Raw genomic sequence first — 19,879 nt, 5'->3', positions numbered from 1 at the left:
ATTTATAGAGGAGTTTTTGAAGGAATATTAGGAATCGGGTTATTCGGGGAAATGGCATTCGGGAAAAAGGGTGATTCGGGGAATTGGCGTTTGGGGAAATGGCATTCAGGCAGAAGACATTCGGAAAAAAGTAGCGCAATCCACCTAGAGGCATCTCTGTAAAAATCCCTGGTGAATGGAGTAGAGCTGGTTGAATCCGTAGAGAAATCTCTAAAAAACCTGTAGAATTGTTTCTGAAAAACCCCTGGTGAATCTTTGGAGGAATCCATGGAGAATTGTTTGAAAAAGTCATAGGATAAATCTCTGAAGGAATCCACGAAGAGATTTTTCAAAAATAATGTATGGGATGAGTTTTTGTAGATATTTTCCTAATGCTAATAAAATTCATGCATGAACTCATACGAGAATCTCTGGACTTATTTCTAGAGGTATTCTTGGAAGAATCCTCGGATGATTTTTTGAAGGCTAAGAACGATTCCCTGGAAAAAAAATCCTGGAGAATCCCTATAAGATTGTGATATGCGATCCTTGGAGTAACTCATTTAGTAACTTTCTTGGCAAAAACTCTTGAAGAATTTCTGGGTAAGTTCTTGAGGTATCACTTGAGGAATTCGTGAGTTGTAGAACACATGGAGGAATTTTTGAACCCCTGAAGGAATTTCCGGTAGAATCCCTTGAACGATCCGTGGAGGAGTCCTGAAAGAAATGTCCGGAACAATTTCTGGAGGAATTACGAAAGGACTACTTTGGGATAGCTTTGTATGTATCCGTGGAGGACTCCTCGGAGGAAATTCTCGACAGATTACTCGGGAAATATCTAGAGTAATCCTTCAAGAGATTGTCCTAATGTAACTTATGATAGAATAGCCTTGGATGTATGTCTACAAGAATCCTTGTAGAGATTTTCTAGGAAGATTCCTTGGAACATAGTCTCGATAATAAAGATAATAAGAGAATCCTTGGAGAAGTCTCTGAAAGAATTTCTAGAGGAGTTTTTGAAGGAATACTAGAAGAATCTTTGGATAAGTCTCTGGAAGATTTTCTAGTGGAAAATCTTAGGGAATACCAGAAGAAATTGCTTGTAAAATCCCAGGAGAAATCTTCGGAGAAATTCTGAAGCATTCTTGGAAGAATTCCTCAAGCAGATCCAAGAAGAATCCTTTGAAAAATACGAAAAATCAATGTAATTGTTATTCATTATCCAATCCTTTTGAAGAAACAAATCTCAAATTCTACTCGATAATTTATTTTAAACATGTGTCACGATATGTGTATATGAAAACGTACATTCGAATGTACGAATCGAATGTACATTCAATTTTTGTCATTCCCTGATTCAGATTTAAGGTGCACCAGACGACCTTAACTGTTTCTCGTTTCTGGCGAATGTACAAGTTTGTCACACTTTCAAATTTTCGGCCGGCAATGCTCTCATGCACGAAGCAAACAAAATAATCTGTTGAAATTCGTTCATCGGCTATTAGGGGCCTGTCCGTTGTTTATCTAATTTTTAGTAAGACTGTTTGTACTCCAACCACTAGAAGGAGTTACTAGATACGAGACTTAGAAGTCATCAAATGGAGTTTAAATATTTCATTCGTTCGCGTACCTAAACTGTACATGAACTATCCCTTAGCCGAGTGGTTAGAGTCCGCGGCTACAAAGCAAAGCCATGCTGAAGGTGTCTGGGTTCGATTCCCGGTTGGTCCATGATCTTTTCGTAAAAGAAATTTTCTTTCACTGTGAAAGTGCTCATTGAACACAAAGCTGAGAAGCATGCTCTATCTCAGTGAGGACGTAATGCCAAGAAAAAGAACATTCATTATTTAAATTTAAAAAAAATCCACATCGTCCAGGTCCACTCACATAGTTGCAGTTACAGCACCACTTCTCATGCATAACCATGTGAAATGGCTCGCACCAATCTGATCCAATTGGACGCACTCTGCCATCAATTCAAACAAAACAAATTATCTCAATCCGTGGGCTCAACTCGAGCATCATTGATGTTGTGACATCAATCTGTCACATATGTTCTCGCCGCACCGCGTGGTGATAAGTAGGGGATACCCATCCGCGTGCATGGAGCTGCAATCGGACTCACTCAATCTTCTGACCGAGTACCCGTCCAAACGCCACCGACAGATGGCACTCAATCTTACTTAAATGCAACAGCAACAGTCACATCATCATTAGTTGTGATTTTGAGCTCATTAAATTTGTCGTTTCGAATGTGTGTACAATAGGGTGTTCTAACATTTCTACCTTGTCAGAAAATTTTGGGACTTACCCTGCAAATGTTAGATAAGGATGTTACTGTTACAAACTAACTTTTTTATGGACGGAACTCTGAATTATGACGTTTAGAGGGTTTTTTCATCTTTATTAACGAGATATTTAGCCCTGGGCTAGTTTTCGTCATATCTCGGGGATGAAATTCAATTCCAGGTCCTTGGTGTGAGAGGCATGAGTTCAAACCACTACACCAGGCTCGTCCCCAGAGGTTGCTTCGTTATAACTTTTGAAAAACAGTCAGATTATTGTGAATTCAACTTTTTTTTTTGTTCTGAAAAGTTTTGTGATAATAATTTTTTTATGTGGTCGGCGTTAAGTCAGAGTGGACCAAGTCACATTTTTCATATTTTGAAAAAAATGGGTTTGAAGTGTAACGCTCTGTAATTTTTGAACTCGTTTAAATTTTGGTTCAATATTTCTACACATCTTTGTTTTACTTTCAAACAATTTAATGTGAAGTGATAATCATGAAAAATCTTAATCCAAACCTCTGATAGAACGATTTTTGATGGACTATGTGTATACTTGGTCTACTCTAACTTAACTAAAGACCACCATTCAGTGAGTTGGTTCACTCTGACTGAACAATTTCTAGGAAAATAACAATCATTTAATGCTTGCATGATCAAACTGGGTGCATATCTCTAAGATAAGCAGATTATCAAGACCCTTCGACACCAGTATCGTAAATTCTTCTGTAATCCATATCGTCAATAACGAAATCAGTGGCATTACGATAGCTTGAAAATTAAGGTTTTGCAGGGTCAGGGCATTGAAGACTAGAAATATTCAAATATGTGTTCAGTCAGAGTGGACCAAGTGAAAATCTTGCATACCGACCAAAATATATTGTTCCAATTATCGGGTTCTAACACCTTCTATACATACACCACAAAACTACCATTTGCTTCTATCGGACTCTGAAATTGACTCGAAAAATGCAATAATCAATCAGTTTAGTGCTTTTTGACACTTGGTCCGGTCTGTCTGCACAGAAATTGTTGCAATTTCCGCTCACCCATCCAAATATGGTAAATAGTCAAAAATCAAAATCAAATGTATCGAATTAAGTAATTTTTATAAATTTCTATTGATGGATAGGTAGGAGAATCATTCGATGTCGAAAAATCTGATAAATCTCTTGAAATTTTTTTCATTTCCTCGCATTCCTCAGCGCGCTGATCATTTTCGCTGTTATGGTAATAAGCACTTGGTCCACTCTGACTGCACACTTTTATCGATTTTTATTGATCATCCAAAGTAAATTTATTACATATCTTTTGCAGATTACATTTTTCATTAAATCTGATAAAAGTGAAATGGAGGTAATGTAATTTCGCATGTAATGAAAGAATAATCCAATTTTCACAAGTTTTGTACTTGGTCCCCTCTGTCTTAACGCTGAACGCTGAAGATGATTCTTCAGGGTCCAAACTATCTGCAAAAAATCATTCAGCACACGTTTTTTAACAAAAAAAATCACACACTGTTTTTTTATCTTGTAAAATTATATCCTTTTCAATACAGTCTTACCTCGATATAACGTAACCACTTTATAACGTAGCTTGAGATAACGTAAGTTTTACCTCGATATAACGCAACTTGTTTTTTTTTTATTATATTAGAGTGCAGAGCTACTTGGGCACTCTCATGATTCACTTTGGTAAGGGGGGTTTTTCTTGGCCGAATCGTCTGAAACTTTGCGTTAAGAACGCATATTGTGGCCAAATATGAGATCGGTTGCTTTCAAGATAACCCACTGCCGAAGTGATTCAAGTGCCAAGAATAGAATCCGGCTATGATATAGAATAGAATAGAATAGATGAATAGATATGATTTAAGAACTAAAAAATACTTCAAGATTCGACCATCAATTAATACCATATCAAAGCAAAGCAAGCGATTACTTTCACTGAATAAGTCATAAATCGATAGCTATAAGCTATAAGCTTATTATTATTTGTATAAGAAGATAATAAGTATTTGTATAATGACACTCCCGCTCTCTCTGGATCCAATCCTGCTACTCAAATTTTTGTTTAAAACAAACTTTGATAATTATTGATTTAGATGTTGCATTCAAACTCAGATTAGACCTGTGTGTTGCCGGCCAAATTACTTATCCATGAAATTGATGTTCCTCTTGAAATTCCTCCACGTTTTCAACTAGAATAACTCCACGGGTTCCTCCGGAAATTTCTCCATCAGTCATCTTAAATCCTCTTGTTGTTCTCAAATTAAACTTAAAACATATTCTTAAATAATTCCGAAAGGGATCTCCAGGAAATTTCACTAGGTAACCCTCCTGATATTGATGTCTAAAACCTTCTGAAATTTTCTTCAGAAATGACACCATATAATTTCCAAAGTGATTTCAGAGATACCTCCAAGAGTTCTAAAAACATTTGATTAGTATTGATTTAACGTATTCCCGCATTAGGGGAAAATTCTTCTTGAGCTCTACCAAGAAATGGTTTAAATATTTTTCCAGGAATTCCTTCAGATTAATTTTGAATCCAAGCAATTTAATGCTCCAAAAGTTTCTTAACCCGTACCCGGCCGGGTTACGTTTACGTGGGGCAAAATATTGGGATCGAATCCCATCTCCGAGATAGTCACTAAAAATTTCAGTGACGACTTCCTTCGGAAGGGAAGTAAAGTCATCTCGGTCCCGAGATGAACTAGCCCAGGGCTAAAAATCTCGTTAATAAAGATAAAAAAAAAATTGCGTTCAAGGTCACCTTATGGTCCTCCGGAATATCTGTAATTGTGGACATTTAGCATTAGCATTAGCATTAAGCATTTCGCACAAATTCGTAAGTGGTACAGTCCTAGACCATTGTATGAGGGTTGCCTCCTTCCGGAGATTAGGGATTAACATCTAACTCTTAGATAAGATTGACGCATCCTCCAATAATCGAGAGCTGTCCTGGCCACGTCCTTGCGAATGCTGGGGAATGGGAAAGGATAATTATGGTTAGTATTTACGCATTGTGATTATGCGCTGCTGATCAGAACAAACTCACCAAATTCTTCTGACGAAAATCCGCTGCAATCTATCGCTCCTCTAATAATGAACAATAGCGTGAGCCGTACTTAGTACTGCCCATCAAAATGCACGCACTGCAGTTCTTAAACCATCTCGAATCGAGCATCCACGAATCACATTCAATTTTTGAATCAATAGGCACGGTAGATAAAAAAAAACAAGTCACACGAAACGATTTCAATTTATGGTGCCAATACAGAGCACTCTCGAGCAAAACGCAAGCAAATCGGATTGACAGTAAAAAACAAAACTTCACAAAACATCTTCAGATATAATCTCCGATAAAAAACACATCTATCACTTCGAAAAACGTGTTTCCACAGAACATTAGCACGTGGCGTAGCACCGCCGAATCTAATTTTCACCAGCGGAAAAAAAAAAAAATATCTATGAACCGTCCACCAAATTATAGACCAAAATTAAACAATAATTGCTATAAAAACATTAATTCTATTACATAATAATTCATCATCTGATTTTTCTTGGTTTATTGGACCACATTTGTATTAGAGCATATATGAATTTTATTATGATTAATTATGATTCTGCCCCAATAAATCTTTGATAACTCTAATACTCACAAAACTAGGAGTATGATTTCGTCAGCAATTCTTATTCTTACAAAATTTCTCATCTTTTCATATAAAGAATTGTACTAGCGTTAAGTTTTATACCCATTTATGGTGATCTAATAAAATAATCAAATAATAAAAAAACGGCCATTTTCAAAAATCTCAACGCGGTAGCCTCTATACATCATTCTCTAGAGTTCGTCCACACAAAATTTAGTTTGTAAGGATCTATCTATGGGAGGTTGTGCTCCCAAATGTTTTGACAATGTAAGATTTCGGAACACCCTTGCGTACAACAATAACCGATATGGGAACCGTTGTTCAATGGAGCGATCAGCAAATGAAAATCGGTTAGGTTATTTATTTAAAATAACTAATGGTAGAATGATTGATATTAAAAAAACAGTTGATAATCAATATTTAAACACAGAGTTAACTTAAGAAAATAGTGATTTGAGGAAATTTTTCGATAATAGTATAAACATTGCATTTAAAGAAGTAGGTTTTTCCAAAATATACCTCAATTATATTCTTCATGACTCATTTTTATTCCATACATATGCTACTCTGAACTTCATCGGTCATCAACTCGTCATTAAAGTTCTCCCATATGGTAAATAAAGTTATCAAGCCATATTGAACTGATTATCGCGCGGCAACGTTTGTCTGTTCGTGGTCTGTCCACTCCAAGTTGCCCTTCCGTTTTCGATTGCACTCTTTCCATTTGGTTATGGTTTCGATTTCGAAACTGTAAATACCTACCTACCATTTGATTCGGGGTAGCCAATTGGAAAGGGACTCCATCGGGACACCCCATAATTAATGAGAGTAGGTGGCGTGAAATTGAATTTTAAAGCCCCCGGAAGTTATTCCCACATTAAATCACATAATCGGCTGTTTGATTTATTGAACCATTTATTATTGCATTAAAATCCCATTTTTTGTGTGGTGCGAAGGCACACTTTGGAGCGTTGCTACCGGATTTGTGGCGAACGGTTTCCCGATCAGAAAAAAATAACAAGCCGATAACAATGATATACCAATCTGAGCTTTAGTATAATACCTTGATATAATTTGAATTTGCTATTGTTTATATTAGTATTATAACATAAATATGTAATCTATTTTTCTTTTTCTAGATTATTTCTGGATAAATTGATTGAACTCTTTGAAACGCTTTTCAATGTTTTGTTATGCGTTCAGTATCAAAATACTTCAGTTCGTTATTGTGCAGATGTTATTGATAAAATTTCATGCTATTGATTTTCGGTTTTCCCTTTCATTAACACCTAATGAAGACCATACTAGAGTAGCTGGTTTAATGTAAATTTCAATACAATGATATGGAATTTGTCATGTTTTTTTGCTCGGGTTGTTTTACGCTCATCACTTGTTGAGTGGATTCACGGGGACAATCGGTCGTAAAAATTATGTCCCGCGAGGGTACGACACTTGAACCGGCGGCCGGCGGCTGGTCATCACCGTTCAATGGCGAGTGGGTTGAGGCTTTTTATTGTTGTCATATGAAACAATCGAGCATCTGTAATCGACGGATAACGAGACTGCAAATCTCTGTGGTTTTCAGTTCTGCCTAGTGTGCATGACGATAAACGCCAAAGCTGGGCTTCATAATGATCTAATTGAGATTTATGTGATTTTAATAAAATTACACATTATGTTCCACATGACACCGCCGAGAGATGAATGGAACCGATGAATATTTATTATCGCGTGTTGGCGCGTCTTGAGGCGGGTTCGTCTATGGTGAACGACTGTTTCTAGAACGGCTGCGTTCAATATCAGCGGATAAATAGGAACATGTTTATTTTCTTTCCAATCAAAAGTAGGAATCTCTCTCAGACTATGTAGTATCTATTCATAAATGACTAAATCAAAATGAAGACCAGGGCCAAAGTATCTGAATTGAAAAGAAGTTCCGTTTTGTCCGAAAATGGCAGTCAACTGCAATTCAATGTTACGTCTTCCAATTTATTTTATACCTAGAAACTTGTATAGATTTTCTAGTTTGTGTTCAGTAAAACTAGCTCTGATAAATTTGTTTAACAAAAAACCTCATTTTCTTGATATATTCATAAAAAAGATTCTTTGATACACCAAGATTTTTTTACTTCACATTCAAAAACTTACTGAGTTAATTTATACTAACCTTGTACCGCTCCAGCCCAACACAGCCAAAACAGTGCCCATTTGGGCGTCAGGAACCGTTGAATCCACCGTGGTCGCATCCCGAACCACCCACAGTGGTGACTGTCCGATTGCTGAACACCTTCACCGGCACTTTTCTCCTTACCAACAATCCCATCTTCAACGCAGACATTCAACTTATTCGTTGCCCAACTGGTGCCATCCGTACTGTTGTTGCTACCGGTCTTGGACGTGGACTCTGTCAAGGCCACCGTAGTAACCGTAGTCGTGGTCGGTGTCGTTTCCAGCGATGAACCATCCCGATCACGGTTTCCCCCAATGATTCCGTCCAAACTTGTTGACGACATGGTGGCGTGTTGGATTGTTTACGTGCGATTACGCACAACTACGATTCGCGGTCAATTAGTATGCCAACCGGTCGGTATTACACCCCCAAAAACGTACCACAGTTCGAACCAAAAATTTTGGCGCGTCTACAGACTATCTTCTCTCAGTACTTCGATCCATCGACCATCACCTCACTATACGGAATGCGAAACTTCATAATTCTGCACTTGCCACCACACAAACGTTCGATTGGTCCTGGCCCCCAAACGCGTCGAAGTTGTTCGTTAATCCTCCGATAAATGGGCTAGCAGAAGCAACCGGCCAGTTTATGCAGTCTTCGGCTTATAAATCACCTTGCCCGTCGCTGGTGTGTCTCATTTAAATTATCACTTTTCGCAAAGTACCTTCGCTGGTGAGCATGGGGCATTAGAAATCTGTGCGCATTGGTTTATCTATCAATGTATCAACTACCGAAAAGCTAAACATTACATGTACTTTGCAAATTAGATTACAGTATGGCCCATAAAAAAATGCGAAAATCATTTGAACCTAAATATAGCATCCACAGGCGTTATTTTCATAGTTTTTGATAGTGAATGTATTTTTTGATTATTGTAGTATATTCTTACACAACTTCGCTATCCAGGATAATTTTTGTCATATTTTTTTTACTGTTCTAAATAATGTAATAAAGCAAATAAGTTCGAAGGGTTTTTCCGCCCAAAGCTAGAAACAGCGTCTGATTGTCGTATACTCTGGTGATAAACTTTCCACCTTCAAAAATCACACTTTATTGTTGAAAATTTTAGTTTGTTTGGTATCAGAGGATGGAGGAGTTCTTAGAGAACGTGTTTTTCATGATCACAATAAAATATTTTGCCAGGGTCATAGTTGTGAGGGCATTTGCGTCTTATAGGTTTGATATGCCTTTATATTTTGTTAAAGTTGAATAAAAAATAAATACGAAGGCCTATAACAAATTTTTGAGGATGAAATTTGTTCCTTCGGTTAGAGACAACTTATATCAATACTAGCTCATAGGTTTCAAGCAAAACGGAGCCGTTAATCACACTTATATGAAGGTTCAATCAAAGCTTTCCAAAATGAGCCGTTTTTTCGAAAATATGTTTAAGTCTCCATTTACCCAGGTATGAACCGGTTCTATCATTTGATATGGGCGTATGTTGGAGACAAGGCTTGTGAAGAATCTCACGCCATCGTTGATGTTTTAGAAGCTTTCATTACACAGATATTGAACTCGACGTCCGCATGATAAAATTTGAAGGTATGCTTCCAATTCCTCTCTGGTAAGGTGAAAGTAACAGATAAAGATCATGTCCAAAGTGAAAAACTGAGTCTAAATAGATAAAACAATACAAATAATGAATAATAATTATGTTTGATTCACATTTTCTATGTAAAAATTACCATAAAACATGATATGACGATTTTCGCATTTTTTTATGGGCCATACTGTAAATGGACAAATTGATGTGAAGTTTTGCGAAAAAGTTACACGTCTTCTCAGTGAGAATCGAACTCACGGAATTGAAAATCGGAATTAAAAACCGTAGCACTTACAGAGCCTTATTTGAAATGTTTGTCTTTGTCACCTACGAAGTGTTTGTTTAACCAAGTACAGTGGGATTCCGTTTTTGGCATGCTCCGTTTTTGGCATGCTCCGATTTTGGCACCCCCCGATTTTGGCAACAAAATGGATCCGTTTTTGGCAACATTTTTCAATTCCATTAAAATTTGCAAATTTTTGTAAATATTGTCGTGTCTGTTGCTTTAGTCACTTGAATAGAATGTCAACTCCATACCGATTGCATTCCAGATCTCCTTTTTCGTCGATGTTTCCCCAAATCTCACCTACTACTAAGGACTCGCGTACGCGCTTATTTACTTCAGAATGGTCATTGGTCATTGAAGTACAGTAAGGACCCGATTTTTTAGGCTGACAAAATGGGGAACTTGACAAAATCGGGTCATATTTTTCGTTTCTGTTTTTTTTTTCAAATTTTGACGTGTTAATGTTTGCTTATGAACCACGCTTACAACCTACAATGGCTTTGAAGGGAGCGAGGGACATGGGCGTAGCCAGGTTTTTTGTTTATCAGGGGGGAAAAGAGTGACCCTCACAATTGCATTTTCAAATTTCGCGCCGAAACAATCTTTATACACTGTCTATGCACTTTTTCACAGTTAACAAAGAAAGGTCCTAAACGCGTCTTGAGTAACGGGTTCATTCAACGTCTTGGATAATTACTTATTGGAATCATTCTGAAGATTCGATTCGTAGTCATCCTTTTGATTGGCAATTTTGTTCTGGCCCTTAAGACAACCGAAATCAATCTGAATTCTAGTTCTACATGATCATTGAATTATCTTAGAAATTTTCTAAGGACACCGAAATTTCTAAACAAAATCTTTCATATGATTTCATTTAACTTTTTTTTATTTGAAATTGCTTCATCTGCAATTAACTGAAGGAATATCTCCGGATTTAGATGACCAATGATTAAAATCGACACTAGATTCAAAAATTAGAAGAGGTTTTCTCGATTCTCAGGGCATAGAGTATCTTCGTACCTGCCACACGATATACACATGCAAAAATGGTCAATCGGTAAAGGAAGCTCTCAGTTAATAACTGTGTTTGATAAAAAAATCGTTCACCAAATATATTTTTTATTTGTTCTGATAGTTTCAGTTTTCTTAAAGCCAATTTTCATGCTAAAACTCATCATCTTATTTTAATGATAAAACAACTATTATTTGAACTAAATTTACTAGAATTTATCGTTTAATTTATATGGGTGTTCGTTGTGGTATTACATATAACCGTAGTATTTCTGCATCTGAATATCATACAAAATTTAAGAAATCTTCCTTATATGATTGGCAAACGTCTTGGGACTCTAGTGATAAAGGACGTTGGTGTCATTCTAAGGACTGTTCATTTAAGAAAGTGGACACCTAAATATTAGCATTTTGGTGTAAAAATTCCATAAAAACAAATAAAATTTTGCTTCAGTGTGATCTCAAGTGTTAATTTTGACAGCAGACAAAAGTTGACATAAAAAAATTATAAATTCTAAACGATGGGTCGAATTGACATGGCGACGCTCAATTTTTTGATGTACAGAAAAACTGCCGTTCTGAGATTTGGCTTAAATCGCGAAGTGTCCAAATTGAATTTTTTCAACGCTGTGGCCAAAACAGATATTCTTGACGACGTACGATACATCCCAAAAGAAAAATTTGGGAAAAATGATTTGGTATGGCAAGCAATTTGCTCCTGCGGTATGAAAGTACTACATATTTCACGACGGGTTCAATCAACGGCGAAAATTACAGAACTGAATGCATTAAAAAATGGCTTCTGCCCATCTACTGAAAGCATACCATGCCTCCATTGTTTTGCCAGACCTAGCATCGGCTCACTATGCTTCAGCTACTTTGGAGATGCTCAAGAAGGAATAAGTCGAATTTGTAGAAAAATGATCGAATCTATCAAATTGCTCAGAACTACGCCTCATTGAAACATATTGGGCAATAATCAAACGGCATCTTAAGAAGGATGGAAGAGAAGCAAGCTCTATCGATTTTTTCAAGAAAATGTGGTCAGCAGTTCAAAAAGCAGTTCGAAAAGTTCCGAAAAAAGTTGTGCAGAATTTTATGGGAGGTATGAAAAGAAAAGTAAGAGCATTCTCCAGCAATGCTCAATAAATGTTCAAATTTATGTGAATTTGATGAAAATTACGTTGATTTCCATGTAGTTTAGGTAAACTCATGAATTTGTTCGAAAATAAACAGTTTACTGTAAAAACCACGTGTCCACTTTCTTAAATGAACAGTCCTTATTCAACCAAAAGTTTGTCCAAATCCATGGTTTAAAAATTTATCAATTAGTCGAAATTTCATTTGTAGCATTTCAAGACTGATTTCAAATCATTATAATTGTAACAGTCATTTATATCGCATCGACATAAAAGATTCAAATTTATGTGATTGTGGATCATTCTATGAAGACATTGATCATATAATTTTTCATTGATCAAGATACATTATACCAAGGAATAAATTTTTAAAACAAATTCAAAATTTAAATCATACTACTCCAATATCTGTTAGAGATATTTCAGGAAATATGTGCCTTCAAATATTAAAACTTTTATTTCAGTTTTTGAATGAAATCTCCTATTATGTATGATACTTGTCTTTTTTTTTTCGTACGTTTCTTTTCAACTTTGAAGAACAGTTTTCTATATGTGGTACCTTAACTATTATGGACCTCTCCTAGGACCTTTCACTTCTTCAAGGATTTGGCTCTGCTATGGATCAATGCCGCTTGAGCCTTTTATTGTTAAGATTGTTTATTTTGTAATGTTTTTTTTAGAAAAGATGAAGAGGTTTTGTGCCTTTTTGAGAAAGATTTCGGTAAGAAATCACTCAAAGGGGTTTTTTCCCTCTTCCAAAATTTCAAGTTAAAAATAAATAAATAAATAAATAACTGTGGAAGTGCTCATAAGAACACTAATCTGAGAAGCAGGCTTTGTCCCAGTTGGAACGTAACGCCAGAAACAAGAAGAAGAACAAATCATCGTATAAAGAATTTTCGTAGAATCTTCAGTATTTTTTTTTTTCAATCCCGCTAATCCAGATATCCTTTTGGAATTCGCCCTATGGCTTTGGAAATCCTGAGCAACATATGATTTCCAATTGAACTAGTGAGTCCTAAATTGAAATTTGGCGAGTTTTCAAACTGCACATTGTTGGGCTATTTCGTTATTGGTATTTTATATCACTCTTAACGCTGGAATCGTTTTTTTTTTTTTTTAAGATAATCCAATATCCTTAATCCAAAATGACTTAGATCCATACCTAATCCAAAATGAGTTTGAAAATTTTGAAAAGGTTTCTTAATTTCTCGTTGTCCACTCTGCCATATAATTTTCATTTCATAGCAGAAACACGAGGTTGAAGTCACTTTCTTCTTCTGTTCCTCTGATCTAAGACGGATCAAAAGTTTAAGGTCATCGTTAATTCTAACTGAGTCGAATTTACCTTCATAATTTCGTATTGTAATGCTTTTTACTTCAACAATGGAACTTGTTAACGTTTCGAGAGTATTGTCAATATAAAATTCTTTTAGCAAACAAATGTTGTCTTCAAGATTGCTATCGATGGATGTAATCAAAAGTAGAACTGATAAGACAGATCGCTTCATGGGGAATTTGAAAACTTACAGAGACGTAATCTATAAAACTGACCAGAGTCGGTCATTACCAAACCAATACAAGAAAGATCTCGAGAAGAAGTAAAGCAAGAAGTAGGTCTCTCAGAGTATGAAATTGAGAAACATTCTGATGAGCTATCATCGAATAATTTTCTGTCGTTGGAATTGCTTTGTAAATTCTCGCGTAACAATTCTGAAGGGCCAACGATCACATTGTAAACAAATCGGGTTTTGATATCATTCGATAGCATCTCCCAACACCCACAAACTATGCAAACATTGTCAAAATAATCATAAAACTTACCATTATAAATTCGATTTTCAAAACGGTCAATGACCGCTTTTTTTCAAATCATCCAGAGGAGGGCCTACAATCGGAAAATTGCGCAAACTGTCTTTGACCTTAGCATGGTGAGAGGCCAAGCCTCTCTCTTGCTCATTCATTGAAAACCAACCCCCCCGCGAAGTGACAGATAACGCAATTTTCACGTACCTACTTGCAACGTAAACAATGGGACCATCCACCGCTGCCGGCACAATTTTTCACTATGGCTGATCGAAAATTTGTTTCGTTGTTGATGGGTGCAAAACAACGAATGGAATGAAATAAAATAAGGGCGAGTCTGATATTTTCGTCTGCCAATGGAAATAAATTTAATAAAATCACCAAGTTTAAGCACCAAATGAACTTAAGAGCGCACCAATACGTTCGGTGAAAAGATTAAATGACCTGTTAGTGCTTTGTTTTGCGGGAAAGTAATCCATAAGAAATTACTTACAATATAGCCTAACTGATTTTGTGAATCGCTTTTATGCCCTCGTAAGAAAGCGCTGGCCGTAACATAAAATAAATGAAATATTGTGGGCCTCGTGGCCGTGCGGTTAGTGTCGTCGGGCATTTAAGGCCCAAGTAAAAATGGTGCAAAAGTCCAAATTGAAAAAGCAGTTTTCTCTTTTTGAATAGACAAATCGAAGGAAATAAAAACACACAGCTCTTTTATTTGCCAAATAAAAAGGCTGTGTGTTCTTATTTTCATCAATTTATTGTTTTGAAAGCAGAAAACTGCTTTTTCAGTTCCGACTTTTGAGTAATTTTTTCTTGCACCTTAAGCGCATCGTGTCATGGGATGTGATTTCGATTTCCGCTTTGGCCATTCAAACTTTTCGTCAGGAATGTTGCTCGGCTGTGCCACTGGAGCATTCTTGTCCATTGTCTAGTGTTAAGTTACAGTCCGTGCAGCTAAATGGCTGAAGACGGTGTCCTTGTCTTTTTATTTAAGATCGAATCAAGTCGAAAAGTGATATTTTTTTTATTTGCAGTTTACAACTTCCAGCGAGAAAAAAACCTTAACTGCGGGCGATGTATACAGAAAAATAAACGATTTCGTTGCACGCATTGTTCATTCGGTGAACATTCGTGTTGGTGCGGATGTCATTTAATGTAAACATATTTAGATCGGAAAAAAATCGACAAGAAAAAAATACCGTGGATGAACTATCCAGCTTTTTAAAAGCGGTAATGGCCTCCAAAAGTTAGCTTACTTTCTGGTAGGGATCCAACATTTTTTTGACGTTTGGCTTGGGTCCGGTTAATTGACCTGTGCACCGGTGTGATAAATTCACTCGGTTCAAGAATTTTGACACTTTAGCGGGTCACGCTACTTAATGCTCCTGTGTTTCGGTGTCACAATTCTTGGACTGAGTAAATTTAGTGCACCGGTGGATAAGTCCATACCAAGCGACTCAAGTCAAACGTCAGATCACTAGATCCCTTTTTTGTAAAAGTGGGCTAATTTTTAGTAATATTAACGCTCGTAAAAAGCTGGATAGATCATCCAATAAGCTTGTCTGATTGAAACTTAGACATCTGGTGGTGAGTGTTCAGATCCACAAAAGAAAATGTACTGCGAGTTAAAAGCTGGATATGATCTTAGATTGGTTTCAAGCTTATAGCCACAGTCGATTTCCCATAAATTAATGATCATCGTAAATATCTAAGGGATGATTTAAATATTAAATAAAAAGAAATTTGAAAATTTCAATTTATTGTATGTACCGTAACATTACAAAACACCCCTTTCCTCCCCCTGTTGTGTTGCGTGATATTTGTACGATCCCTAACAAATTTATCTTGCTTTGAATTGCCAAGTGGTCAAAAAATAATTTCGTAAACAAAGGATCGGATACTATAAGCAACTTACAACATCACACTACTATTCAAAACTCACTCGTGGGCCATACAAAATCTTCCCGATGACCGTACAAATCGTTTCAGAGAATCGCTATTTAGTGATCACTCGTTTATAATGATATTACAAATGCCAAACAAAAATTGTAAAACTTTTTTATGTCCACCAAGCATAATTCTAGTTTACGCCCTATTTTGAGCACACTCCATGATTTCATTGAGTTTGACAGTACCACGGACCAAAATTTTTCGGTACACTGACGTTGTACTGCAGCTGTCATGATGCTCCCGGGTTGTTGAAAACCGAGAAGACCTAGCCTTGGGCCAAGCACGTTAGCAAAATTCAATTTGGCTAATAAAAAAGGCCCATGCCTTGTTGAAGATTTAAAATGGGCAAAGCATTTAAATTCATTATTCCACATTTTTGACAGTTTTCGGAATAAAATCGATTATTAGCGTGTAGTAATAGTAAATCTTCACTCAACGAGCAAGAAATCACATTGATTGATTTGAATACTGAGAAAAAGGAATTGAAAATGTGGTGAATAATATTCAAACAAAATTTTCTCAGAGTCAACGATCTGCGGATTGGCCCTTTTGAATTGTTACGCGAATATTGTTTCATAAACCATGTTTGGCATTGAAGGTTCCAATGACAAAAACATAGATTTATTGCTTGTCAATTTTCACAGATGAGAATACTGCCCTGTACCTACATTGAAAAGACTTTCTTCGTAAAATGATAAATAATCCACTATGATAACAATTGTTTTTTATGGCTGGTGTATCTACTTTGATGTACACATCTAAAATTATCAATCTTTGTGGAGCCATGAAAATAAAATTTAAAATGCATAGGGTAGGTGTACCAGTTATGGACATAGTGGTTCCCTATTTCGCCATACGAAATAACTTTAATTACTTCAAATTTTGAAAATTTGTGTGTGTTGTGGTAGTTAGATTTAAGATATATCTTGATGTTAAAACATTCAAAAAGATTTGAAATGTGAAAGTTATCAAAATTTCACATATGGCCAAATAGGGAACCACTATGGCCATAACTGGTACACTTACCCTAGTTTTCAAGCTAATTTTATGCAATTTTTCTCCCAGGATCTAATATTTTGCTAAAAGTCTATAGTCACCAAACGTTTAGAGTTGATTTATTCTATTTTTTGTGAATTTCATCATCTCCTGCTAGTAATCGATTAAAATAAAAATCAAAACAATATAATGTGCTTCGCCGGGTCATGAAATGTCAAAGAAACAAGTTACATTATTTTCGTCGTTTTTGGACAACGCTTTTTTTATGTCCTTTTTTAAATAACGTGGTCACTTGATAAGAAAATAAAATCATTACGCTACTCAAATATTTAGACTCCTAAGAGTTGGGCGCAGAATTACCTAATGTTAACTCCAATAATCCATTAGTATAGCTAAATCATGCGTACAGATCGCAAATGTCCCATGCTTCACGGCGACCCTCACCTGTCACATCGCGGTTCGCAGTCAGTGCAGTGGTCCAATGCTGTGAAGTTTACGTAAAATTATGCAAAGTCCTTCGTAGTCATAATACAATGAAAACACCACAGCACAGCAGCATAGATTTTGTGCACTTCGAATAATAATGGTTATCGATTCAATTTCAGTTCGACCACCTCTACTGCACTTCAACACCGACCACCGACCGTACGAATCATTGGACCGCTTCTGGCTCGACAATTGTAGGCATACTTTCGAAGACTTTGTTATTCTTCAATCCAGCCCAACTAAACTTCCGTCCAATTAAGAGACAAACTTCACTTCATTACACAGCCAATCCAGGCGATGATCGTTCGAGAATAATTGCACGGTGGGCTGATGCACACATTTTATTGAACTTGCATGAACCTCCGATATTTATTCACTGAAAGATGACCTTGGTAGTCAAAAAAAAAATGTGGAGTAAAATTAATCGGCGAAAATTGAAACAAAAAAAAGTTAATTATTTTATAGTTTTGTTTCCCTGTTTACGAGTTAATAGAGAAAAAATAGAAATCATTATGGCTTTCAACCAATTTGACATGTCTTTACCACGAATGATCAGATAATTCAAATTGAGCCTAATTTCTAACTACGCCGCATTTTACATAATCATAAAATTTCTCAATTTTTCCTTCAAGTTAGTGTTTTAGTTAATGGCAATTCCAAAATACGACAAGGTTACGTATTATTCTTGAAATTCCATGTCATCATTTTAAACAAAAACATTTTTTCTTCTACATTTCATTGTTGCTACATCTATGCTTTCATTAAAATTATCCCTAGTTATCGATACTGTATACGATTTAGCATATCTTGTTATTTTCTTTACAGATTTCGGAGGTTCATGCAAGTTCGATGATATATTTTTTTTTTTTATCTTTATTAACAAGATTTTTAGCCCTGGGCTAAGTTCATCTCGGGACCAACGGCTTTACTACCCTTCCGAAAAAAAAGTCGTTACCATAACATTTTTGTCATAAGTGACTACCTCCGGGATGGAATTCGATCCCAGGTCCTCGCCGTTAGACGCGTGTGTTCTTACCACTACACCAGATCCACCCCTTTCGATAACATTTATGTTTCAGTACACCGTGAATTGGTCTTTTAGAATCCTCTCAGACGACGACCGAGTCGCTGCTTATCACGAATATGGCTGATAAAGATCACAAAAGAATTTGTCGCGGCGATCAGCATACAAAAGACTTCACTGATTAGAAGAGCACATCCCACACTTTTAAACGCTCGCACTTGCACTTCTTACTTCCCCCACGTTGGACTACAAATAACCACTTGAATCGCTCCCTTCTGGAAGCCGCTCACGGAAAGATCAACGTGATAAACGCGACACTTGCACTCTTGATTACGCTCACACGTTCATCATCCAAGCGAGCAAAGAATTATTAACCACCTGTGCCTAAGTAGATCCAAGTGAACCCCACACCTGACTGACTGGCTGACTTGCCTAACGTTCAGACAGAACGCGCGCGAGATGTTACCGCGAGCGCTTCCCAACGGAAACTAATCGGAAATATTGCGCACCGGGATGGATGTAGTCTCTGCTGCTGGAGGAGGATGTGTCTGCTGCTGGCTGACTGGATGCACGCTGGCTCCGTCCGATTCTGTGTTGTGTTGTGTTGCGATTCATTCGTCTCCGTCGTTGTTGGTTCTCTTGCTGTAGTTAGCCACCCGCACTCATACGGTTGGGTGGTAGGCGCCTTTCTTGGGCGGGGGAATGAATGGAGGAGCACAGTAGTAGGTACGCGCGCGTGTAGTATGGTTTCATAGTTTCATTCAAGAAAATGCGCTACATAGGTGTGTTAAGGGTGCAGATGAGAACAGATATCTCTGAATTTCTAAAATCAAATGCACACACATGATTTACTGCATCAAAAATTGTCCAAAAGCAAACGTTGAGCAGTTGGGGACGAACCAGTTTTCAAAATCATATGCCGTGTGGTTAGAGTTCGCGGCTACAAAACAAAGCCATGTTGAACATATCTGGGTTCGATTCCCGGTCGGTCCAGGATCTGTTCGTAATGGACATTTCCTTGACATCCCTGGGCATAGAGTGTCATCGTACCTGCCACACGATGTACGAATGCAAAAACGGCAACTTTGGCAAAGAAAGCTCTCAGTTAATAACTGTTAATACGAACGCTTAGCTGAGAAATAGGCTCTGTCACTGTGAGGACGTAATGACAAAAAGAAAAAGACCATAAAAAGTTATTTGCCCCGGGTGCACTTCTTACCCCAGATACTTATCACAATTACGATTTCAAATATATATGATTTAATCTAGTTTAGTATATAAATGTTTTATGCACGACACTTTACTTTACTCGTGTCAGAATCGAAATTTTGGAATTTCTGGACTAAATACTTTGCATCCTTATGGGTAGGTGATCCAATAGTTGAAACAATCGCACGCATTTCAGAATTTCCCATTATTGTTGTTATGCTTGTCAGAAAACTACTTTCACGGTTTTAAAGTTTGATTGAACAGAAAATATATTGAT

At 36.7% G+C, this 19,879-nt stretch overlaps 1 protein-coding gene across 11 annotated transcripts in view; it reads right to left on the bottom strand.

Annotated features, from left to right (window-relative positions):
- LOC5572460 (solute carrier organic anion transporter family member 4A1) overlaps positions 1-18,935 on the bottom strand; it is a 95,276-nt gene extending 76,341 nt beyond the window's left edge. Inside the window, exons 1-3 of one of the 11 annotated variants that reach the window (XM_021846777.1) lie at positions 18,772-18,935; positions 17,328-17,613; positions 8,084-8,818 (exon numbers count right to left, since the gene is read on the bottom strand). In XM_021846777.1, coding sequence (XP_021702469.1) covers positions 8,084-8,429 — 346 coding nt within the window. In that variant the 5' untranslated portion in view covers positions 8,430-8,818; positions 17,328-17,613; positions 18,772-18,935. The other 10 variants (XM_021846780.1, XM_021846781.1, XM_021846783.1 and 7 more) reach the window with 10 other exon arrangements.
- Positions 18,936-19,879: the final 944 nt, after the last annotated feature.

The sequence above is a fragment of the Aedes aegypti genome, chromosome 2 (assembly GCF_002204515.2).
Source record: "Aedes aegypti strain LVP_AGWG chromosome 2, AaegL5.0 Primary Assembly, whole genome shotgun sequence".
Lineage (NCBI taxonomy): Eukaryota > Metazoa > Arthropoda > Insecta > Diptera > Culicidae > Aedes > Aedes aegypti.
Note: the sequence above shows the minus strand (reverse complement) of the source record. Positions and strands in the feature narration are given on the sequence as shown.